Source organism: Folsomia candida, unplaced genomic scaffold (assembly GCF_002217175.1).
Source record: "Folsomia candida strain VU population unplaced genomic scaffold, ASM221717v1 Fcan01_Sc055, whole genome shotgun sequence".
Taxonomy (NCBI): Eukaryota; Metazoa; Arthropoda; class Collembola; order Entomobryomorpha; family Isotomidae; genus Folsomia; species Folsomia candida.
In genome coordinates this window covers 411,536-435,185 of record NW_019091247.1, presented here as the reverse complement: position 1 = coordinate 435,185, position 23,650 = coordinate 411,536, and the positions used below count along the sequence as shown (strand labels likewise).

Sequence of the window (23,650 nt, the reverse complement as noted above, 5' to 3'; positions counted from 1 at the left end):
TCATAGATGCATAATATAAAATAAAACATATCATAAAAATCAAAATTTGAAAATTAATTTTTTTCGCAAAGATATAGCAGTTCAAAGAAAATTTGCAAATGCATTGAAAATGCTTTCGTCGCCAAAGTGTTGGTTTAAGGGGTAGGTTACATTTACAGATTTCATTCATTGATCATTCATTGATAGGAAAAATTTTCAAAAATTCAAATATTCAAAAAAATCAGAAATTTATAATGTATTGAAAAACTCGATTATCGAGACGACGGACAAGAATCGCTCATAGAGAGATAAGCCAATCGATGCCTTTGGGCCTAAGGAAATAAAAAAGTTTAAAACCCCACGCGATTTTTGTCCGTCTTGGAGTTTTGGCGATTTTTCGAAAAGGTAAAATTAACATGAGCTGCTTGTGTAGACAGTAGTAAATAATTCTGTGTTCCTACGTGGCCGGGAACATTGACAAAGCATAAGTTGTGTGGTGTTCTCATATCAAAGAGAGGAAAATATATGGTCAGGCAGCCACCACCAGCGAGCAGGGTTTAGCACCTCTATTTCCTGGGACTCGATCAAACGTGTTGCTTACAAATGGAATGAGCCAAGAACCAAAGGTTGAGCACGATGTTGCGCGTTCGTGCTAAAATAAGTACGTAAATAATCAAATGCCGAATGAGTTCGGAATTTTTGAATAGGTAGTTATCCTCCAGGAATTCGAACTTAAATAAATTACACAAAATAGGAAATGTAACAAGGTTTATTTGGTGATTGTTTTTTTTGTAGATACCTTTAATTCAATTTAATTAATCAATTTGAGGGTATTCATGCTTCGAATGGTAGAAAATACACGTTACATCCTTTACTAGATCTTGAAAGCGGAGTATGATTTTGTCATCGAAAATTTTGTTACTAAGGTTGAAATTTTTATGAAAGTTCACCCTTTGTTTTTTGTAAACTACTAATATTTTACGATACTAAGGATACCAAGGCAATTAATTATGAAGATGTATGGATGACAAGTAATTACATAAATGTGACCTCTTATATTTTAAACTTAAGGACACCAATACATACATTTATGAATACCCCGATAATTTGCTTACCCAAATATTTCCTTTCATATTCAGCAACTGTGTTCATCAATCCCACCAGATCAGCGATTTTCTGGCCGGAGCGGAATCGAAGCCGATTATGCGCAAAAGCCACGAAAACGAACGTGTACCCGAAAGCGACAATGGGTACGGATTGGTTGCCATGGTTTACCCTGAATATTTGAAATTGCCCGACCAAGATGACCAAGGTGTACAGGGTGAGACAAATCGTTAAAATGTTGTAGTTTCTTTTGTTCCAGGGGGACGGATTCGCAACTAAGGAAATTCGACCAGGTTCGTTAATACGCGCCGAAACGGCAGGTATTCCATAAACGGAGGTTGTTAAGCTGAGCTGCCGAACAAATTTGGGCCAGAAATAATGGTACATTTTCGGTGCCGACCTCGTCCAGACGAAAAATGGGGACCAATATGTACATATGTGTGTGGATTTTAAAACATTCAAGTATTTTATCTTGATCAACTTTCAGAAATATGGTGAAAATGAACGCCGTAATTGTACAGGTAAATTTACCTTGATTATGCTTAAGATATGGTCGAGCGATACTGTTTAAAATTTATATCGATACTGCGTACGGCATCTGAGGATAAAAATTTGACACAGGTTTGCTTTCAGCCTTGACGGACTTACTTATTATGAAATGAATTATTTAATTCAAGCCTTGTTCATCGTGTGGTGTAGGACTTGTTTAATTTGCTTATTTGGTTCACAAGAATCTTTATAAATATTTGCAAAGTTTCCTGTAAATAAAGGAATTTTGTAAATATTTACTCCATTATTACTGGTCGAATAATAATGATTTATTATCATGCAGGGTTGCTAATAAATATGTACCAACCCTGATACCTATCATTGAAATTGAATAATAGGTAATAATTCTAACTCTATTTGGGTATGATTTTACCCTTTTGGACCAATCTTTTTTCGCATTTTTTGCACGTTTCAGAACATTCTACTGAAAAAAACTTACAAATTTTCGAAAATTTTTTTCGTCGAAATTCTACCCTCGGTATTGGGGTATCGTTCTTTTTTAGCGAGTGAAGCGAGCAGGTTAGGTTAGGTTAAATTTGCGTGCCCGTGTGTCCTAGAAATTTGCGTACCATGTGTCCTAGAAATTTGCGGAAAGTCTTAGAATGTTCTGAAACGTGCAAAAATGCAATAAAAAAGTGGTCCAGAAGGATAGAATCTGATTTGCGGACGTAAGCCACCCCCCATAAGCCACCCACCAAAGGCCACTCAACAAAAGCTACTCCCCATAAGCCACACTAGGAAATAAGCCACCCCAGGAAAAAGCCACTCACCAAAAGCCACCGTAGGAAACAAGCCACTTCTAGAAAAAGCAACTGTTATCATCTTCATCTTTGTTGATAAACCGCACTGAGAATAAAATGTAAGCAAATTGCTAGTGGGCGGTGTCTATATATGACCTCACCGGTTTGGTAGCGATTTGCTACAGAATTATAGTAAATTTTCTACCATCTTGTAGCATTTCCTTATCCCGCTGTTACGGTTAGTCAAAGGGCAAATATTAATGGCTACCCTAAATGACTGAATGGGATACCCTAAATACTAAACCCTACGTTGGACTGAATGGCCTTCCCTAACTTGCCAATAACCATCCTTATTTATCTTAAACTTTATCCTAAGGTCCCAATATATTTTAATAACTAAATTATACATACCAAATAAAAATAAATGAAATTTACTCAAAATTGAGTAAAAAGAGGATGACACTACCAAAAGGTGAACATTAGACAACATTGTACACAATTTACCCACCCGTTGCACAAATTTTACGTACATAACTTTGGACAAAATTTTGGAATTCCAATTTTTAGAACGGTTGGATAAATTGCATCTTTTGGTTGCGTCATCCACTTTTTAACCTTGAGTAAATTTTACTTATTTTTATTTAGAGTGTATGTAATCCGTACACACAAGGACAAGAATCAAATTAGTTGATTTCTCTATATAATTGTCAAATAATTAAAAATCAGCATATTTGTGAGCATTTAATCAGACTAGGATACATCTGCAGAGATTTCAATATCTCTGATATTTGCAAAAACGTACCTCTTCGGTTTAAACTTGAACCAGGGAGCACAAAGAAATGCAAGTGAGCCCTTGTTGTTGACGAATTTTTGGTTAATTGAATTAATTCTGAGAAATGGTCTTAATAAATTATAATCGAGATGTAATTACCTAAAAAGTTTCTGAAATATGTTGTACGCAGCTAAAATTTGGTATGACCTGAAACCTCGGAGCACCGAAATTGACGTAGATTTTCAAAAATTATCAACCTCAGCTAAAATTTGGGATTTGAGTGTACAGTTTGAGAAATCAGGTATAAGTCACACCAGATCATGAACAATCATCAGTTATTGATTTCTCAGTATTAAAATTACTACCTCTTGGTATTAAAATTATCCTCGTCCTTAAAAATTTGATACCAATATATTAAAACTTTAATACCGAGCTATTATTACTGCACGGTATTATCTACTTACCAATACCACTTTTGTTGAGTTATATATGATTACCAGTGAATAATGCGATCTTAAAAGGCCCCGCAAAGTTGTTTGAACTAGGTTATATCAATGAAGATGATAAGAGTAGCTTTTTCTAGAAGTGGCTTATTTCCTAGTGTGGCTTATGGAAGGTGGCTTTTGGTGAGTGGCTCTTTCCTGGGGTGGCTTATTTCCTAGTGTGGCTTATGGGGAGTGGCTTTTGTTGAGTTGCTTTTGGTGGGTGGCTTTTGGTGGGTGGCTGGCCTCCGTATACCATAGAATCTTTAAGGATTCTACCCATCTGGACCACGAAAAAAGGTGGCCCAGAAGGCTAGACCCCAACCCTCTATTTGTAGTAGTATTAAACTTTTAGAGCCACACCTCTTGATTGAATAGAAGTAATTATGTACGCATGTTTTGAATATTTTTTTTAATTTAAAGTGTAATAACATATTATTCAGCGAATATGTACTATTTTTGTAAATATGATAATCAATATATAGCAAAAGATATAAAAATAATTTCAATATTTGTCAATATGTGTACGGATATGTATAATTACGTCCAGAATATTGCACAAGCACATTTTTTTGCATTTCCATGAAGCATTTTGCATACAATTTGCATGCACGCGTATGTTTGTAAATCGTTACTTCGTTGTCAACTCAAGCCTACGCAGCGCGAATCAAATCCCATTCCCAACCCAATTCACAACATAAAAGAAACACAAGAAATAATATTTGCAAAATTAAAAATTCTACAAAAACTAATAAGTTTTAAACAATCAATAATAAGTTATTTCAGTTAAATTATTAGTTTTTCTTGCATCCAGCCAGTATTCTCTTCAGGGTCGCATTTTAATACTCACATTGATTCAGAAACATTGAAAATTTCAATTTTGAAGTTAAATGTCAAATATATTTATAAAAGTTACAATTTGTTGAGAAACGTGAACACGAATGGATTACGTTTTATTTCCTGCTCTAGGAATTTTAAAACTTTGACGGGGTATCGCACATACATACTTAAAAAATACGTTAAATATGAAAAAAATAATTGATTCTGAATTTCAAAATATTTTCAGATATTAAATAATTCCAACCCAATTATTTTTTCGTCATGTCATTCTCGGAAACTTTACAGCAGTTACTCTCCTCGTCCAGGAATCGTCACAGTCTCGTCGCAGAATTCAATCATTCCGAACATAAGAATTACTGGGACGAACAACGTTGCATAATATGTAAAGAATCCTTTACCCTGGATCACCCACGGGAGGATGAGTACCCCCGTTTGATGAAAATATTTAGTTCTGACGTGCTATGTCGAGAAAATTTCGAGTTAAGGACGGAGGAACAAGTTTGTCCAAACTGTTTGACAGCGGTGAAAAGAATTTCTGAGCTGAAACAAGAAGCTGACTTTATCCAGGAAAAAATTACGGAAATTGTACAATTTCTGAGGGATGCGATCAACCAGAAAGGTGAAATTTTAATTACTTATTTTAAAATTATGATTTTTCTTATAATTAAAATGGGCGTACTCACGACAATGTTTTATTTGGCATCGGACCTGAGTTAGCAAATTTGTAAAATTTGTGTCGTGAGGAGATTTGTAAAGTATGATTTTTAAACCTTACAAATTTAGACACTGTTTCAATGATTTCTTTTATTTTTGGTGAATTATGTGTTTGCGAAATAATTTTATCATAAAATTATTTCGCAAACACTTAATTCATACGATTTCTTTCGCAAATTTACCCAGCATGTGGGCATGTTTTTATTACATAAAATTTTTATGAAATAAAAACATGCCCACATGCTGGGTAAATTTGCGAAAGAAATCGTATGCTTATCCAGTAAAGGTTTTGCAAAATCTTACACATTTACAAGATATGCGAAGCTTACGCTTAAGTTGAACGGCTCAATATTTAATCTTTACAATTTTTTCAGATTTACCGGATTCCAATGACGCCGTATATTTTGTGAAAGAGGAGGTTGAGGAAATTGATCAGGTTGAGGAAGACGGTAACCTTTCTCCATTAATATTCTACCCTGGCGGCGATGGCGATGGCGACCCTCCCAGTGAAGAAGATGAAGACTCCAAATTTGATGATGAAGAGTACAATTCTGACCCAGACTTCGATCCGGATGAAAAACACGTGCAAATTCGTGGTCCAATCGCAACGGGAAAGTAATGACTATTTTCATGGATTTATAGCACAGGGTGTTTTACATGTCATGCTTCAATGGAAAATTTTGCAAATGGAAAAGCCACTAAATTTTTATTAGTTACAAGATTTTGGATTGAGATTTTTATTAATTTTATCAATACAGATATGTATGTAGATGGCGCACTGATGATAAAATTCTTAAAATGTTGAATTTCAGAGACAAAATTTCGGTAACCCATGAAAATTAACAAAAACTTATTGAGTAATTTTCTACTGTAGCGTGACATTTAACACACCCTGCACAATTTTTTAAATAATTGTACACTTGATTAATTCACAAATTTTTTTTAAAGGGATCCCCTCAGCCCTGACGTGAGGAAGACGTGTTCCATATGCTTCCAAATATTCGGCAGTATTAAGGATAAAATCCTCCATAAGAGGATCGTCCACCTGAACATGCCAACTTTTTCGTGTACAAATTGTGGGTTGCATTTCACCCAAGAATCCAGACTCAAGAAGCACTTAAAAGTCAAGCAATGCCTATTGATAAGATCCCGAATGAAGCCACAAGTACCGCCGACCCCTGGAAATTCTAGTACACCATTTAGGTAAGGTGTCATCAAATATTAAAGCAATTCTTCACGCAGTCTTTGGTAACATGGTAAAATCCGTAAATTCAGGAAACGCACAAATTTTTGTAAATATTTCCAAGGAAATTTAGCCTACGTACAAATTTTTTTGTAAACTTACTGAGATCAAGGGCGTCTCTTTAATTGATAAAAGTTTGTAAAATTATTGTACAAAAAGCACGGATTTTCCGAAGTTACCAATGACTGCATAAATTAAACAGGGCAATTCACGCAGGCATTGTAAACTTCGTAAATTCTATAAGTTTGCAAATTTTTGCAAAATTTTGCAAATATTTCGAAGGAAAATTAGCTTACAATTTTTATGCAGATTTACTCTTAATTTTGAAATTATGTACATTTTTTGGATAGGAATGACCAGACGGAAAATAAGGACCGAAAAACGTGTTCAATTTGCTCCCTTAGTTTTTCCTCCATAAAGGAAAAAATTCTTCACAAGAGAATTGTGCACCTTGGCAAACCAACTTTCTCCTGTGCCAATTGTGGATTAAATTTCACCCAAGAATCCAGACTTAAGAAGCATCTTAAACGACTCAAGTGTCAAAATTCTGGACAGCGAGAATCAGAAGCGTCAAAATCTAGTCCAAATTCAGATTTAAATACAATGTCGCCGTTAATTGGCCACATTCCGCCGGAAAATGCAGCAGATATGGATACTGATGAGACTGAAATGTAAGTTTGTTCATTAAAAATTGTACAACTTATCCTTAAGTAAAGATTAATACGGCAGTCACTGGAAAGTTTCCAATGGAAACTTATAAAATCCGTACGTTTTGTAGAATAATTTTACAAACTTTTGCAAAATAATTTATTTTGTAAGAGTTTATTTAAAATCAAGAAACGCCATTGATCTGATTAAGTTTGCAAAAAATAACCTAATTTTCCTTGGAAATATGAATAAAATTTTGTAAAAGCTTACAGAATTTGCGGATTGTACAATGTTACCAATGCCTACGTTAATTCCTTCGAGTTTGATATTAAGTTATTTTTTAGGCCACCCCAAATCCCTGCAGATGTGGAATTTAGAAAAACGTGTTCCATTTGTTCCCTCGTCTTTCCTACCATCAAGGAAAAAATCCTCCACGAGCGAATCGTCCACCTGGACATGCCAATATTCTCTTGTGCCAATTGCGGATTAAATTTCACCCAAGAATCCAGACTCAGGAAACATCTTAAATTTAAGAAAAAATGCAACAGTTCAGCCAACACAACAGAAACAGGAAGACAAGAATTAGAACTACCAAGTCCTGCTAATTCAAATCCGTGTAAAAAGAGCGAAATTGTGGCGGAAAATGTTGCAAAAATTGATCCTGTCGAGACCGGAATGTAAGTATTGGTTTTCAGTAAAATTTGCAAACTTTTTTTTACAAGTTAATTTTTATGAAAAATGTTGCGGATTAATATTTTTAGCGAAACGCCAGGTGCAGATGCTAGGAAAACGTGTTCCATCTGCGGCCTCGTCTTTCCCTCTATTAAAGAAAAAATCCTCCACAAGAATGTCGTTCACTTGGATAAGCCAACCTTCTCCTGTGCCAATTGCGGATTAAATTTCACCCAAGAATCCAGACTCAAGAAACACCTTAAATTCTCGAAATGCAAAATTGTCCTTGCATGTTGATACATATTTGCACGTGTGGAAAACAAGGTCCTTTTATATAACACTTCCGTCAAATGCTGGCCAAGATCCTTAATTAATTACGTGATTATATGTATGCACATAATTTCATTGTAATTAAAATAAAATTGATTGATAATATATTGCTGTTTACATATGTAAGTAAGTGGTGGTAATGAAAACCAATGATTTTCCAAGTTAAATAAGTGTTTAAACCATAAATCTGATTCACTTGGGATAGCAGAATTTCTTTGTATTTGAAACACTGGCAACCTACATACAATTTACATGCTTAATCAATCAAAAGAACGAAAGGAGTACAATTTTACCAAAGTTACAAAACTATGCAAGAAAATAACTTCAAAAATTTAGTATGAAAGTTAAGATTATTTTGTACTACAAAAATGTGGGTCCAATGTTATCTTTCAGTTTCCAAAGTGGTTTTACCTAGTTCACGCTTATATAAATTATGACCAAATATTTCGTTATATTTTTTGTTCTTACTTTTTACACTCGATGAAGTGAGGCCATCGAGATTTTATGGAATGTTTCCATTCCCAACAAGTCGATTATTTCTTGCGATGACGAATAAACGTCGAGGAGTCGCTTGTCCAAGATAAAGTTTACGACATTCCTCTCCAAATCCTGGCACGGTACAAAATCCAAATAAAGTTTAAACCAATGAAAACAAATGGATGGAATATTAAATAATTAGTTAATTAATTCCATACCGAAGCGTTAGCTAGGGACGAGTTGCGAACCAGGAAGAAAGCATTTTCCTCGTTGATATTCCGAATCAGAATTTTCTCACAGTCCTGCCGGATCTTGAGGTCGCAATACGAGTCCGCTAACTGCATGAGGTCTAACACATTGGAATAAACGATTACTTTTCGCTAGCAATTATGTATGGACAGCAAAATTCAGAACAAGCAAATTCAGGAGGACAATTGTCTGCATAAAATATACTTATTAGGCGTACTCACGGCAACTTCTTATTTCGTATCGCAACTCATTTAGAAAACTTGCGAAAATCAAAATATTCCTGTCGTGAGGGGATTCGCAAAATATGACTTCGCAAATCTCTCTAATCTCGCAAAAAACACCAATGTTGGCATTGTTTCCATGGATTTCTTTAATTTCTCTTGCTGGGGATGGTAAGAATGAGTTTGCGAAGTAAATTTGCGAAATAAGAACATGCCCAATTGCTGGGTAAATTTGCGAAAAAAATCGCATAGTTTTCCAGCAAATTTTTTGCGAAATCTCGCATATCTCGCAAAACTTCGCAAGTTATGTTGCTATGCTCAATTTGCGAGATATGCGAAGGTTGACGTGAGTACGCTCATTGTAAACATTTCACATCGTTTCAACTTCAACCTTACCAAAAATATTCTCGTACTCGCCCCGAATGTGACCTCGTCATTGTAAATGTAGAAAAGAAAAGCCTCAAATATTCCGTACTTGATATCTTTGATCTCAATCACGCTGCAAGGTTTAAAAATTTGTCAGAATTTGAAATACCTGAACAACTGCAATTTAAAAAGTAGGCACATAGATATTTCTAAACAATATATCCAACTACTCACGATCCTTGAACCTCCTTCCAATCGTGGTTAAACATTTTTGCGAAATATTCACTTCGGCAGGCAAGAATACACTTGTGCGCAGAGATGGTTTTCCCTTCCAAGGAAAATGTCACGTCCGAATTTTCCTGTAAAATTCAATGCAAGTTTTATGTAAAAATCTGGTCTAAAAAAATTTTGATGAATTCATGTCAACCTTGCTCGCCCACAAGTTGCCAATGTGGTCAGCCACGGTGCCCGGTTTAAGTTGCGTTTCTGCACACACAGTGCGATAAGTTGCTTGATTAATTCCCGCAAAATACTCATCGATTGAGGTACCGCTTTGCGAAAATGAGGACAGATCAGGATAAGAAGCTTCATGGTATAGAAATGCAAAGCGGATGCAATTTTTCAACTCGAAAATAACCATCCCACTTGTCCAACAGGTTGCAAAAACATCTTGCAATTCTTCCCCCTCGAAGGCCGTCGACCATATGGGCTTCGTTCCCGTTGGTAATCTTGCCGAGTACAGCGCTCCGTTCACGGTCAGGGCAAAAATGAGATCCTTGCCGGCTGTTATCTGAAAAATAAGGGGTCCATTAAGGGATCGACACATTTTGCAAAATTACTACTTTACCAACTTATTTACACATTAATTAATCAATTTTTTTAAACTTGCATAAAGTAATATTTAAAATTACAATTTATCCCGAGCAGACCTATTTACCTTTTTAAATGGTGTGGGGTCCACATCAATTTTTTGCGGTACCTCGTTGTCCAGTTCCCATTGAAATAACTGCAATAAGAATAAAATTCTGGTTGTAAATAAAATCAAATTTAAGTATAAATTAATTTGGTTAAAAAAATTGGGAATGTTGTAATTGTATTCTGCATAAAACTCTGAAACTTATCACCTCTCCATTTGACGTAAGAGCGACAGACACATCGTCACTGCAGGTAATCGAGATGACTTGCTGGTAATGAAAGTGTTGCTTTGGAACCAAGGTTGGCGTCCAGAGAGGGGTCCTCCCACCCCACTGATGCACCTCCCCACCCCAGGTCAACGCCATGATGCGCTTGTACGATAACGCCACTTGGTGTACCTTCTTCCCCGCTAAAGAACCTAGGACACGATGCGGGGTCACCACGAGGTTCGATTCGGCAACTTTATCGGCAGGTTTCAGGCGGCCTAATAGTGCGAAATCGGAAGTAGTAGGCTCAAAATAGAACACGTCGGGATCACTGATAATCCACGAATAGAGGAATCCATCTTCCGTTATGGCGAGCTCAATCATTCCAACCGCAAATTCTAGAAAGATTTAGCAGGCAGATTAAATTAGGGAAACATTACCTAAATCTGTTCTTTTCTGAAGATGAATTACATATCGCCAAAATATGCATATTTTTAATTTCTCAACTTCTGGAAATTATTTAAAATTCTGAACGACAGGGCCATGTCGTAGCCACGGTTTTAAAAATATATTATTCAGATTTTGATACTTTTTGCGAGAGGAGATCCCAAGTCTTCAGAAAAATTGGAACTTCTCGAACTTTAATTAATTTACAACAAGCTTAGTTTTAAAAAAAAAACTAACCGTGATTCTATTAATCAGCTCACTGAATACGAATTTGTCGCCCAGAATTTTAAAACCAATTCCCAGGAAGGAGAAATGATTAAAAGTGTGTTGATTTGTTTGCACGACTTTTGTGATCAAGTACTCGATACTTTAAATAATTAACAATTACACATTAGTTCAAATACCAACCTTTGACACGGAGACCGCACAGTTGCGGAATTTTCGCAATTTTGCACACACTGGGGACCAACCGGGTACGGACGAAGGAATAAGTTTCATCCTCCATGGTGACGACGAAGGCTTCCCTCTTGTCGGCAACATGTACCAATTTTGCAGTCTTCAAAATGTCCTCTCCTTCGGGTCCAACGTCACGGAAGATTTGAAAGATCTTTAACTTCTCGCGAGCAATGACGCCAGGTGACGAGGCAGATGACTCCATGATAATCGCTTATCAACTGGTATGATATTAAAGATGGGACGATAAAAAAATAATTTTTAATCGGTAGCAAAAAAACAGTGGCTGTGATCAGGGTTACAAGTGATATATATCACTGAGTGAGATTTAGTGAGATTTAATGATATATATCAATCATCTCACTTGGGGCTGAGTGAGAAATATGAGAAATAATGAGATAAACTTGTAGTTCATGACCCCGTCCGCTAGGTGGCGCTAGTGCATGGCTCATAAATCTCACTATTTCACATATTTCTCATGTCTCACTATTTCTCACTATATCTCAGTGAGATGAGATTTGTGAAGGTGAGACGAGATTTCTGCAACCCTGGCTGTGATATGAGTTCGAGCCAATGGCAAACTCAATGTCTGAGGAAATTGCGACATGGAATTATTCAAGGTGAAGCACAGCGAGATCCCGTTATGGAAATATCTTGTCCGTCCGTCTGTATAAATGATAATTTCTACCACTGGTAGTAATGAAAAACGATGATTTCCAAATTAAATATGTAAGCTTTCAAGCCAGCAATCTATGTAATCCAGTTGGGATAGCAAAATTTTGTTTTAAACATTGCCAACCTATTTACATGTTTAATCAATCAGAAGAAGTAAAGAACTTAATTTTATCAGAAATTACAAAACTATCCAAGAAAATAACTCCCAAAATTTAGTATCCATAGAATTCGCAATTTTACTTATTCGTCAAAATTTTAGTAATAATTCGCATTCAATTATTTATTTATTAATGTTCAACAAAAAAATATGAATTTATATTCACATTCAAATATTAACCAGTGACAATAGATAATTAACTATTAATTGAGAAAAAAACCAAAGCGTTGGCCGAGGCAGCGTTTCGAACGAGGAAAATGGCATTTTCCGCGCTGATGTTCTCCATCAGAATCTGTTCACATTCCTGACGGATTTTGACGGCACAATGGGCGTCCGCTAGCATCATGAGGCCTAAAAGGTTAAGTAAACAGAAAAATAAATAATGAGCCAGTTCTTAAAATTCGTAAATTCCGTAACCTTCCGATCGTTTATAAAACTTTATAAAGATTTTTAAGTCAAAATAGCTAGCAAATTTTTGCAAACTTACCAAAGGAGGTGCCCCAACGTATGCTCACAGTTTTATCCAGATTAATGTCGATTGATCACAGATTTAATTAATATTAAATTTGCAAACGCTACTATCTGCGAATGCTCAGATTTGGCAGAGACATTTGAATCTGAATAAGAGAAAACTCGCCACAAAGTTTTAAAAATTTTGCAATTTCCAAACTTAATGCGCTTTTTCTCCTCTTCGGATCCGAATATCTCTGTCAAACTTATGCATTGACAGATAGTAACGTTTGCAATTTAATATTAATTAAATTTACCATAGATTGACACTAGTTTGGATAAAATCGGAGCAAACGCTGGGAGACCTCCATCGCCAGATCAGGGGCGTCTTTTTTATTTTCTACAAGTGTGTAAAATTAAAATTATGTTACCAAATTTACGGATTCTACAAGTTATCAATGAATTGCCTCAATAATTATCATATTTTTCGCGAATATGTATAAATTTCCTTACCAAAAATGTCTTCATACTCGTCCCCAGCGAATTTGACCTTGTTGTGGTAAATGTAAAAGAGTAGAGCCTCAAAAACTGTGTACTTCGTGTACTTGATCTCAATACGGCTGCAAAATTTTTAATTATGCATGACATAAAAATTACGGTTAAAAAATTAGTATTTCGAAAAAGTTCTCACGAAGATCCTGCCGTCTCCTTCCACTCGTTGCTAAACATTCTCGCGAAATAATCACTTCTCGTGGTCAGGATTAATTTATGCGCCGAAATAGGCTTCCCTTCCACGGAAAATGTAATGTCCACATTTTCCTTCAAAGTAAATGATTATGTAAATAAATAAACGTGACCAAAAAAGTCCACAGTCCCCTAAAAATTTGCACTAACCTTGCTCGCCCACAAGCTGCCAATATCACCACCCACTGTGCCTGGTTCCGCATCACTTTCCGCCCTAATAGTTCGCCAAGTTGTTTCACCAATTTGAGCAAAGAGGTCGTCCAGCGAAGTAACACTTGGCGAAATTGAGAGAATATTAGGATCAATAATTCCACCACGGTCGGATCTTATTGTTCTTCAACTCGACAACGACGACGTTATCGGATCCAAAGGTTGTGATATCGTGGAATTTTACGTGCTCCATGACCACCACCCACATAGGCTTTGGTTCTATGGATATTTTATCATGAAATCTCCCCGTGTACAGGGTTCCTTCAACAGTCAGTGCAAAAATTATGCTCCAGCTTGCAATTATCTGTAAGCAAAACGGTCATGAATTAATTTCGCAGATACCATGTCATGGTAAAATCGACGTTTTTAGAATTACTTATTTTATGCGCAGTGTCACGAAAAGCAGTGTATTATAATTCTCTTAACCTTTGTATGCATTTAACTTTTGTAAAATTAGAATTCTAACAATAATTTAATTTACTATTAGCTTACCTTTTTTAACGGTGCCGTATCTATGACCTCTTTTTGGGGCAACTCTTTGTCCAGCTCCCAATGGAATAACTGCAACAATAAAAATTTGCATAAAATAATCCCCCTAAAAAATCGTACATATGTATGTAAATGGCTCTCTTGTCACCTCTCCGTTTGATGTAAGAGCGGCGTAAATGTAGTTGGTGCAGGCGAGCGAGAGGACTTCCTGGTAATCAAAGTGCTCCCTGGGGATCACCATTGGCTCGGAAGTGGTCTTCCCATTTCGAACCCAGCGATGCACATCTCCGTCCACGGTTAACGCCATGGCACGCTCCTCTGCTAGAGCGACTTGTTGTACCTTCTTTCCCGCCAAACTTCCCCCCAAGAGGTGCGGTGCCGTGTCAAAGGGCTTCAGATGGAGCGTATCCAGGCCCTTATCTTTATGGTGGATCAGGAATTGACCATTAGTCCAAGAATACAAGGATCCATCCTCCGTTATGGCAAGGCCACGAAAGGCAACGACAAATTCTAGGACAATTAAAATTAAATTGCAGCTAACTAATTAATTAAGGAGGAACACTTTCATCTGATTTCTTAAGGGGCCGTCTATAAAGTACGTAACGCGATAGGGGGTCTAATGCTCCAATAATATCGTGCCTACATGTTAAAGAAGGGGATCTAGAAAATCGCGATTTTTGCATTATCTACGTAATTTATGGACGGCCCCTAATTAACTACAGTACCTTTAGCCTTGATGCCACAAAGGTTCGGAATCTTTGTAATTTTGCACCCTTCCTCGCCACGGAAGAAGGAGTACGTTTCATCCGTCATGGTGACGACGAGACCATGCTTATTGTTGACAACATGTGCTAATTTGGCCGTCTTTAAAATTTCCTCTCCTTCGGGTCCAACGTCGTCGCGAAAGATTTCCCAGATTTTTAACTTGTCCCGAGAAATGAAGCCAGGTGGGGAGGCCATTGTAGTCACTTATCAATGGAAGGAAGTGATTAAAGAATTGAAAGCTGGTAAATCGCAAGGATGAGAAAATAGTTAATTTTTAATCAGCAGCAAAAAATAGCAGATTCGAGTTCGAGCCAATAGTGAGTGGGAATTTGTGCTGAGGAAATTGAGACATAAAATTATGTAGATATTTTCAGACGTCGGATATGAATGATCGATACAACCTGAAATTATGCATGAAAAATTGCCGTAAAGAATCCCCAAAATATGACTATAAAAAATGACCGTATTTTTATTTATTTTTGCCTTGTGTGATACTCTGTTTTTATCAATAAAACGAGTTCTGGGATGATTTAGGTCATGCTCAATGAATCACCCCAGGCGAAAGTGGATATGATCGAGGATAGGTATGAATATTTCCTAAAATATGAAAACCCCAAAATATGACCAATATGAGAAAATATGCTCTGACCTACGTGACCTATTCGTGACTGAACATTTTATGAAAGCTTGAGGGCTATACACTCTTAGAAACTGGGTATTGATCCTTGAAAAATTTTTATTACCATCGTGCTGGTATCATCACGCAGTCACGATTCGGTATTAAAATATTGCGAAAACTCAATACCACGAGCTTTCACATGAAGAGTATTAACTTGTAATACCGAGTTGGTAAAACCTCAATACTGACTGGTATCGATTTTATACCGCGTTTACCCGGTCTCAAATCTGCCCGGTATAGACTTGCGTGCGGGATTTGCAAACTACTCACTTGCAGTTGCAAATCGTTCTCTTTTTCAAAATAAGTTATTATAATTTAGTTCGGCTGGGGAATTATTTGGGGGGAAGAAATTGACTACTTCCGATGGAAACTTTGACACGTTCTTATTAAAGGGTAAGCTCAAATGCATTGTTTTTATTCGTTTTATCTTTTGCCACGTATTAAATTAATAGAGAAGAATTTTAAACCAATTTCGTTAAGTTTTCTGCTTTATATTTAATTAACGGAATTTTTTATATTTGGCCAGATAATCCAATTCCTAGTTCCGGTCATTAATATAGGATTCGGTATAAGGTTAGGTTGGTAAATATACATACCTATTTACAAATCAGAACGACAATTTAAATTAAATTAGACGTGTGTAGAATTTCAGCTAATGGACAATTTTATTTTCACTTATTTTAGTGAGACATTTCCTACCGAGTTAGGAGGTAAGATAATTTTAAAATAAAAAATATATAAAAAATAACTGCCTTAAAGTGTGAATGGTTTACACAATTTATTTTTAAATTACTTGTGCTTTTAGATCCATCCATCTCAACTCTTCACATTCATCTGTGTAAGCTAATTTTATAAATAAGTTATTCCACTATTTTGTATCCAGTTGATTTCCATTTTTACAATTATTTATGTTATTTATGATTTGTAATTTTATCAAATAAATAACCTTCAAATCAATACCAAGCAGTACCAAAGCGTTATTTTTCTTACTGCATGGTATCACTCATTAATACCGCATTTAATCGTTTAATACCGCTGCGTCTGAGATTTCTATCCTTCGGTATTAATAAACACTACCACCACGAAAAAAAATCAATACCGTGAGTGACGTTTTTATACCATCACGGTATAAATCCAAAATAATACCGCTTGGTATTAAATCAATACCAAAACGGTAGAGTCACATATGAATACCGCGTGGTATTGATCTGGTATTGATTTTTCTAAGAGTGTAGGTCAATAATTTGAAAAGTCATTTTTCATTCATCTCCGACGTATGGATATTTTAAATCATGGCGGAGATTTTTACATATGAGAAATAATTGTGAAATTATAAATCATTTTAAAACAATTAACTTGGCTTAGATTCTTGAGAGCCGGAAGTTTCATAAATCAAGCTAGCTTGTCGTTCACTTATCTATAAATTCTGCCTTTTGATTCATCTTTAGCATAACGTCCTGTTTTCCATAAATATGGACCTACATACATATGCATGTACATGTCTCACAATGGTATTAAATATATATGTAATGTAACTTTTGCCTACTTCATGTTCACGTGCTTACTAAATCAATTATATTTATAACTATTTAATTGATCAGACGAATTGTGCAACAGCAGCAATTATGTCATTCTGCACTACAAATAGATAAGTAAATATGTAATTATCCTCAAACAATGAGACGCGTACATGACATCCCCTAAGCGTCTCTTAATCCACATATTGCAGCTGGTTAAGTGAGATCAACTCAGAAATATGAAATGAAATATGAAAATATAGAATGCATGATGCAGATCAGATAAGAACTCCATTAATAACTTGCACTTAAATAGTTATTTAATCAGCCCGAAATGCAATCAAACCCTTCAGTATCGCTTCAGCATCCCAACTTTAATCATTTTATTGGCGTAAAAATGCATCTCAAATTATTAGTTTTCTTCCTCCTCACGACACACGTGTCCGGATACAAGGAGACACGGATACTTCAAAATCGGGAACAATTGGACAGCGAGGGCAAAGTTTTTCTGGGCTGGGAATTTGATTCGGAAACCAATGTGATAACTTTTGAGATGGAGGTGGAAACGACGGAATGGGTGGGGCTTGGAATTTCTCTGTCGGGAAGTATGACCGGTGCGGACATCTTCATCGCCGGTGTCAAACCGGATCTGTCGACGTATTCAAATGTATGCAAAAATATTTAATTTACTGCAATTACGGGAATAATTTTAATTTGTAATTATAATTATGGTACTCGTAACGGTCTTGGTATTATTGGTATCGTAAAATACATAGTTTTCAAAAAAGTGAAGCTAGGTAAAATTACGAGATCTTGTGTAAGATTTTGTCAGAAAAAATTGCGACTTTTACGAAACTTTGTCCATTCTTTATTCTTTGTAACGTATTTTACGTTAGAAGAATGAATACCCTCAATATTTCTAAAATCTGGAAACAAATGCATAAAGATTTCTGTGATATTTTATTTTACAGGATTATTTCGCTGAAGGGTTCACCCAACCAAAGATTGATACTCACTCGGACTGGAAATTAATCCAGGGGGTGGAACAAGATGGTAAAACCGTGATTAAATTTTCCCGACTAATTAACTCCTGTGACGAGGAGGATTATCCAATTGGGGTGCGCTAAAAATAAAATTTCCAACAAATTTCCATACTTATTTCATTTAAAAAAGATACTTCTAGATAAGTATTTAAAAAATGTGTACTTTAGCAAATAATTTTGCATATTGGACTAGGACGATACGACCAGACTAATTTGGGCGTATGGAGATACCGATGAGATAAAGTATCACACGCCTAATCGGAGAGGAACGAAATCTGTCAAGCTTATCGGTGCTCCAACACCCGAACTGGACTTGAATGGGTACGGGCTTATTTTTTAATTATTTTGTATTTTTTAACGTCACAGACATCCCAAACACTTCATTTTAAGGTAAAGGGTTTAAGATCTTATCGAAAATCGCCTATGGTTTTTAGCGAGAGAACTTCCTGTTTTTAGGGACACTCGTTAATAACGCAATTAACGCAGTCCTTGATAACATTATACATAATATGTAAAATCCACAAGTTCTGTAAACTTACTAATTTTTACACAATTTTAAAAATATTTCTAAGGAAAATTAGCTTACAAACTTTTGTTGACTTAAATACTCAGATCAGTGGCGTCTCTTTATTTTGTAAAAATTTATAAAACTATTTTACAAAAGTTATCCATTCTAAAACTTATCAATGAGCGTGAATTGTCTCAAGATAATTTAGTGCGCCTAATTATAAATTTTAACCAACTACAATTTCTATGTATGTACATAGATTGCAAAAATTTGAAATGGTTCTTGACATGGAAGTCCCACCGATGGAGACAACTTATTGGTGCGGTTATTTCAAAGGTCCCACCCTTCTAAGCAAGCACCACGTTGTCGCGGTAAAAATGAAACTTTAAAGTTACTTCCCGTTAAAATTTACTTCCATATTTCCATAGTTTGACGCCCTCATTGAAGGACTGACCTCTATCACGCACACGCATCACTTCATACTCACGAATTGCTACCTTCGAGCCGACTCGGATAAATCCTTAGACGAACTTATGTCCAATTATACCGTCGAGTCGGGTTATCTTGGAGGCCACTGCCGTGACCCCAACCCACCTATTGTACTCCCGAGGGAGGTGCATTGTGACCAGGATCTATTCGTTTTGGCAAAAGGGGGCAAAGTAAGATAAGTTCTTCGTAAAATTTTGTTTACTCGTCGTGATTTTATCCTTGTTTTTCGTGTAAAATAGTTTTCTCTAAAGGTTTTTTTCTCTTTTAGATGATGACATTTCCAGAAAATGTTGGCTACCCGATCGGTCAAGAGTCCTATTACATGCTAGAAATTCACTTCGATAACCCCGAAGAATTAACCGGTATTCCCGCTCGGAGTGGAGTTGCTGTTTACTACACAAACGAAACAAGGTAAATTTTAGGAAATTGCAAAATTGGCATTTGCATAATCGCAAACTTACTAAATGTTCCAAAATTCTTAGGGAGCATGACGCCGGGTTACTAGCTGTCGGACATAAGACGGGCGCCGTAATCTCGATTCCCCCCAATGCTGAGGATTACGTCGTTGTCGGTCATTGTGGGCCTGCTTGCACGTCATGGGGCATTGAGGAGGCTGAAGGAGTCACAATGTTTAATATTCTTCTGCATTCTCACATTTCCGGTAAAATCTTGTATACTTAATGATGAAGTTAACGAATGATAGCAACGTAAAATATTTATGAAATTTAAATTTCTGAGGCAGGTCGGAAATTAAAACTTCGTCACTTCCGCGGAAACCAGGAGCTCCCTTGGCTCGATTACGATGACCATTACGATTTCGATTTTCAAACAAATAAACCCGTCAAACCGACAAAACTCATGCCCGGGGATCAACTAACTTTTGGCAAGTTTACCCTTAAAAATTTGGTTTTCGCAAATTTCTAGATATCTAAATATATACTTTTTAATATATAGAATGCACCTATAACACGAAATGGAACGATGGGAAGGTCGTAATTGGCGGACTATCGACCAAAGAAGAAATGTGTATCACGTACATTTGGCATTACCCGAAACAAGACATGGAACTATGCGAGTCCACATATCCGGAATTATTGCACGCTATTGATTTCGGAGTCACTGATTTTCATACGTAATTTTTATCAGATTTTCGAAAACAATTTCAATAGGATAAAGTTTAAAATTCTTTTTCTTCCCCAAAAGCGAGCCTACTTTGACCGGAAATGTAATTTACATAGACGAACCGGCCTACATGAGGGGCCCTTATCCCGAAACTATAAACAATTTTAACAACTGGACGGACCAATTTATCGCCCAGTATCAGCATCAACAGATTTTGGCGACATGAAGGCGAATGTGAGAAATGCGTTAAGAACGAACAGCACGATCAGTATCCGATTTATCCCAGTCAGTACGAGAGATTTGTTCCGGAGGATTTTTGTTCTACTCAGACGACTACCCCGGGCGGGAGCGGAAACGGGATGTTTCCTAGTTTCAATTTTCTCCAGATATTAATTGTATGCTCGATTTCGCTCATTTTTCTTAAATAATCGCACAATTTGTTTGTTTAATTGGTATAAAATAAGAATAAAATTGGTATTATAAATATGTCAGAAATATTTTACATTCAAATTACTTTACTGCACGGATCGTCTCTAAATAATTTATATACATATACATGTAACGAGTTAAAGATATTTATTTTTGGCTAGTTTGCAGAAAATGCAGTGGTTCATTTGAATACAAATAGACAAACTATTGGGATCTTTATACTAAATAATCCGGATAAGAATATAGTAGTTTATGTAGAAAAGCCATAATTTATTTTTTGTTTTTCTTCCTTTCGGCCGACAAGGATACGGTTGTAAAAACAATTGTGATCAATATTTGGTAGCAGATTCCGTACAAGAACACCGTCGGATGTGTAATACCCCAACCTCTTACAATAATGCTACGCAGCGCACGAACTGGCATGGTCAGGGGGAGAGCGAAACAAATCGACTTATACCACCAAACAACAGTTTCGATTGGCCAGTACGAACCTGGAAAAATACGAACTAAATTAATATGCAAGTAAATTAGCTATTAGCAAAGTTGGAATAACTTTTACAATCTGTTTTTTTTCTATTTCCTGTTGAAATGTTATTTACCGGGGCTTAACGGGCGAAAAAAGACAACTTTCAAATTGTTTTTTTGAATTAGAGAAAAATGGGTTCTAATTATTTTTGTTCTCAATATGATAGCCCTTATTGTTGTGTACCGCCCTGGATCTTGATTTCAAATCCAACAACACTTTTTCGTATGTTTTAAGGAAAATGCCATTGCACTAGCGTCGAGCAGCTTTCCACAGGCCATATGTTAAAAGTCATCGCGGGTCGTCAGAAAAGTCGTTATTTGTGCAAACTGACTAGTATTGACAAATAAATAAGTTCCCTTAAGTTAATAGCACAGGCCATGAACGTAGTACATAAGCACATACGTGGTAAGTATGTTACAGTTAAAACAGTCAGTTTACTTATATATAATACTAGCGTATAAGCCCGTCTCCCGCCGGGCAAGAATTAATTTAGTTCTTAAAATTCCACCCAACTAAATGTTTTGTACACTATTTTTAAGCTTTATGCCGACGGAAGTGAAACGAAATTACTAATGTGAAAGTCAAAAATTATTATAATCATGGTTATTTTCAGTATGAGTGGCTGAGCCTGACCACTTGGTTCTGTTATCTCTGCCAGTCTAGTCTGCCATGGGCAGGCTGCCACACCCCGATAACCACCATCAGGCCGCCACACCCCGATAACCACCATCAGGCCGCCACACCCCGATAACCACCATCAGGCCGCCACACCCCAATAACCACCATCAGGCCGCCACACCCCGATAACCACCATCAGGCCGCCACTCATCGATAACCACCATCAGGCCGCCACACCCCGATAACCACCATCAGGCCGCCACACCCCGATAACCACCATCAGGCCGCCACACCCATAACCACCATCAGGCCGCCACACCCCGATAACCACCATCAGGCCGCCACACCCCGATAACCACCATCAGGCCGCCACTCATCGATAACCACCATCAGGCCGCCACACCCCAATAACCACCATCAGCCGCCACACCCCGATAACCACCATCAGGCCGCCACCACGATAACCACCATCAGGCCGCCACACCCCGATAACCACCATCAGGCCGCCACACCCCGATAACCACCATCAGGCCGCCACACCCCAATAACCACCATCAGGCCGCCACACCCCGATAACCACCATCAGGCCGCCACTCATCGATAACCACCATCAGGCCGCCACACCCCGATAACCACCATCAGGCCGCCACACCCCGATAACCACCATCAGGCCGCCACACCCCCAATAACCACCATCAGGCCGCCACACCCCGATAACCACCATCAGGCCGCCACTCATCGATAACCACCATCAGGCCGCCACACCCCGATAACCACCATCAGGCCGCCACACCCCGATAACCACCATCAGGCCGCCACACCCCAATAACCACCATCAGGCCGCCACACCCCGATAACCACCATCAGGCCGCCACTCATCGATAACCACCATCAGGCCGCCACACCCCGATAACCACCATCAGGCCGCCACACCCCGATAACCACCATCAGGCCGCCACACCCCAATAACCACCATCAGGCCGCCACACCCCGATAACCACCATCAGGCCGCCACTATCGATAACCACCATCAGGCCGCCACACCCCAATAACCACCATCAGGCCGCCACACCCCGATAACCACCATCAGGCCGCCACTCATCGATAACCACCATCAGGCCGCCACACCCCGATAACCACCATCAGGCCGCCACACCCCGATAACCACCATCAGGCCGCCACACCCCAATAACCACCATCAGGCCGCCACACCCCGATAACCACCATCAGGCCGCCACCACGATAACCACCATCAGCCGCCACACCCCGATAACCACCATCAGGCCGCCACACCCCGATAACCACCATCAGGCCGCCACACCCCATAACCACCATCAGGCCGCCACACCCCGATAACCACCATCAGGCCGCCACTCATCGATAACCACCATCAGGCCGCCACACCCCGATAACCACCATCAGGCCGCCACACCCCGATAACCACCATCAGGCCGCCACACCCCAATAACCACCATCAGGCCGCCACACCCCGATAACCACCATCAGGCCGCCACTCATCGATAACCACCATCAGGCCGCCACACCCCGATAACCACCATCAGCCGCCACACCCCGATAACCACCATCAGGCCGCCACACCCCGATAACCACCATCAGGCCGCCACACCCCGATAACCACCATCAGGCCGCCACACCCCAATAACCACCATCAGGCCGCCACACCCGATAACCACCATCAGGCCGCCACTCTCGATAACCACCATCAGGCCGCCACACCCCGATAACCACCATCAGGCCGCCACACCCCGATAACCACCATCAGGCCGCCACACCCCGATAACCACCATCAGCCGCCACACCC

General features: G+C 38.1%; 5 protein-coding genes and 1 long non-coding RNA gene across 7 annotated transcripts; 4 read left to right on the top strand and 2 right to left on the bottom strand.

Annotated features, from left to right (window-relative positions):
* Positions 1-4,290: 4,290 nt before the first annotated feature.
* LOC110862375 (zinc finger protein 586) lies at positions 4,291-8,180 on the top strand. Its single transcript, XM_022111571.2, has 7 exons — positions 4,291-4,616; positions 4,693-5,085; positions 5,555-5,795; positions 6,129-6,383; positions 6,774-7,094; positions 7,416-7,748; positions 7,833-8,180. Exons 2-7 carry the CDS (start codon positions 4,728-4,730, stop codon positions 8,038-8,040), a joined length of 1,716 nt encoding a protein of 571 aa, XP_021967263.1. The 5' UTR covers positions 4,291-4,616; positions 4,693-4,727; the 3' UTR covers positions 8,041-8,180.
* Positions 8,181-8,266: 86 nt separating this feature from the next.
* Positions 8,267-11,612, bottom strand: LOC110862365 (RCC1 and BTB domain-containing protein 1). The gene is made up of 8 exons (XM_035845453.1): positions 11,363-11,612; positions 10,511-10,905; positions 10,324-10,392; positions 9,814-10,176; positions 9,621-9,745; positions 9,417-9,519; positions 8,769-8,899; positions 8,267-8,682 (listed from the first exon to the last, which is right to left on the bottom strand). The coding sequence occupies exons 1-7, from the start codon at positions 11,610-11,612 to the stop codon at positions 8,885-8,887; spliced, it is 1,320 nt and encodes a 439-aa protein (XP_035701346.1). The 3' UTR covers positions 8,267-8,682; positions 8,769-8,884.
* Positions 11,613-12,359: 747 nt separating this feature from the next.
* Positions 12,360-15,183, bottom strand: LOC110862364. Of its 2 annotated transcripts, XR_004833408.1 has the most exons (7): positions 14,858-15,183; positions 14,281-14,642; positions 14,136-14,204; positions 13,584-13,947; positions 13,381-13,508; positions 13,203-13,309; positions 12,360-12,590 (listed from the first exon to the last, which is right to left on the bottom strand). XR_004833408.1 is itself a non-coding variant. In XM_035845466.1 (4 exons), the coding sequence occupies exons 1-4, from the start codon at positions 15,090-15,092 to the stop codon at positions 13,735-13,737; spliced, it is 879 nt and encodes a 292-aa protein (XP_035701359.1). In that variant the 5' UTR covers positions 15,093-15,183; the 3' UTR covers positions 13,583-13,734. The 2 variants fall into 2 exon arrangements, 1 of the variants encoding a protein (XP_035701359.1); XM_035845466.1 differs by lacking the exons at positions 12,360-12,590; positions 13,203-13,309; positions 13,381-13,508 and having other exon boundaries at positions 13,583-13,947.
* A 640-nt stretch (positions 15,184-15,823) lies between these two features.
* Positions 15,824-16,523, top strand: LOC118433510. Its single transcript, XR_004833413.1, has 4 exons — positions 15,824-15,969; positions 16,103-16,154; positions 16,261-16,286; positions 16,382-16,523. It is a non-coding gene; the product is annotated as an uncharacterized LOC118433510 (long non-coding RNA).
* Positions 16,524-17,490: 967 nt separating this feature from the next.
* On the top strand, positions 17,491-19,312 carry LOC110862363 (DBH-like monooxygenase protein 2 homolog). Its single transcript, XM_035845452.1, has 6 exons — positions 17,491-17,760; positions 18,065-18,211; positions 18,330-18,457; positions 18,503-18,526; positions 18,904-19,015; positions 19,073-19,312. The coding sequence occupies exons 1-6, from the start codon at positions 17,491-17,493 to the stop codon at positions 19,310-19,312; spliced, it is 921 nt and encodes a 306-aa protein (XP_035701345.1).
* LOC118433498 (DBH-like monooxygenase protein 1) lies at positions 19,303-20,739 on the top strand. The gene is made up of 4 exons (XM_035845471.1): positions 19,303-19,544; positions 19,616-19,794; positions 19,876-20,265; positions 20,337-20,739. Exons 1-3 carry the CDS (start codon positions 19,402-19,404, stop codon positions 20,055-20,057), a joined length of 504 nt encoding a protein of 167 aa, XP_035701364.1. The 5' UTR covers positions 19,303-19,401; the 3' UTR covers positions 20,058-20,265; positions 20,337-20,739.
* The last annotated feature ends 2,911 nt before the right edge of the window (positions 20,740-23,650 follow it).

Coding starts and splice junctions, on each gene's coding strand:
- LOC110862375 (XM_022111571.2), top strand. CDS start 4,728: ATGTCATTCTCGGAAACTTTACAGCAGTTACTCTCCTCGTCCAGGAAT. Junction 6,384..6,773: donor AATTCTAGTACACCATTTAG/GTAAGGTGTCAT, acceptor TTTTTTGGATAG/GAATGACCAGACGGAAAATA. Junction 7,749..7,832: donor GATCCTGTCGAGACCGGAAT/GTAAGTATTGGT, acceptor TAATATTTTTAG/CGAAACGCCAGGTGCAGATG.
- LOC110862365 (XM_035845453.1), bottom strand. CDS start 11,612: ATGGAGTCATCTGCCTCGTCACCTGGCGTCATTGCTCGCGAGAAGTTA. Junction 10,177..10,323: donor ACCCCACACCATTTAAAAAG/GTAAATAGGTCT, acceptor CTTATTTTTCAG/ATAACAGCCGGCAAGGATCT. Junction 9,746..9,813: donor GCAACTTGTGGGCGAGCAAG/GTTGACATGAAT, acceptor TGAATTTTACAG/GAAAATTCGGACGTGACATT.
- LOC110862364 (XM_035845466.1), bottom strand. CDS start 15,092: ATGGCCTCCCCACCTGGCTTCATTTCTCGGGACAAGTTAAAAATCTGG. Junction 14,205..14,280: donor CTCTTACATCAAACGGAGAG/GTGACAAGAGAG, acceptor TTATTGTTGCAG/TTATTCCATTGGGAGCTGGA. Junction 13,948..14,135: donor ATACGGCACCGTTAAAAAAG/GTAAGCTAATAG, acceptor TTTTGCTTACAG/ATAATTGCAAGCTGGAGCAT.
- LOC110862363 (XM_035845452.1), top strand. CDS start 17,491: ATGCATCTCAAATTATTAGTTTTCTTCCTCCTCACGACACACGTGTCC. Junction 17,761..18,064: donor ATCTGTCGACGTATTCAAAT/GTATGCAAAAAT, acceptor TTTATTTTACAG/GATTATTTCGCTGAAGGGTT. Junction 18,527..18,903: donor CCCAAACACTTCATTTTAAG/GTAAAGGGTTTA, acceptor GTATGTACATAG/ATTGCAAAAATTTGAAATGG.
- LOC118433498 (XM_035845471.1), top strand. CDS start 19,402: ATGATGACATTTCCAGAAAATGTTGGCTACCCGATCGGTCAAGAGTCC. Junction 19,545..19,615: donor TACTACACAAACGAAACAAG/GTAAATTTTAGG, acceptor CAAAATTCTTAG/GGAGCATGACGCCGGGTTAC. Junction 19,795..19,875: donor TCTGCATTCTCACATTTCCG/GTAAAATCTTGT, acceptor TTTCTGAGGCAG/GTCGGAAATTAAAACTTCGT.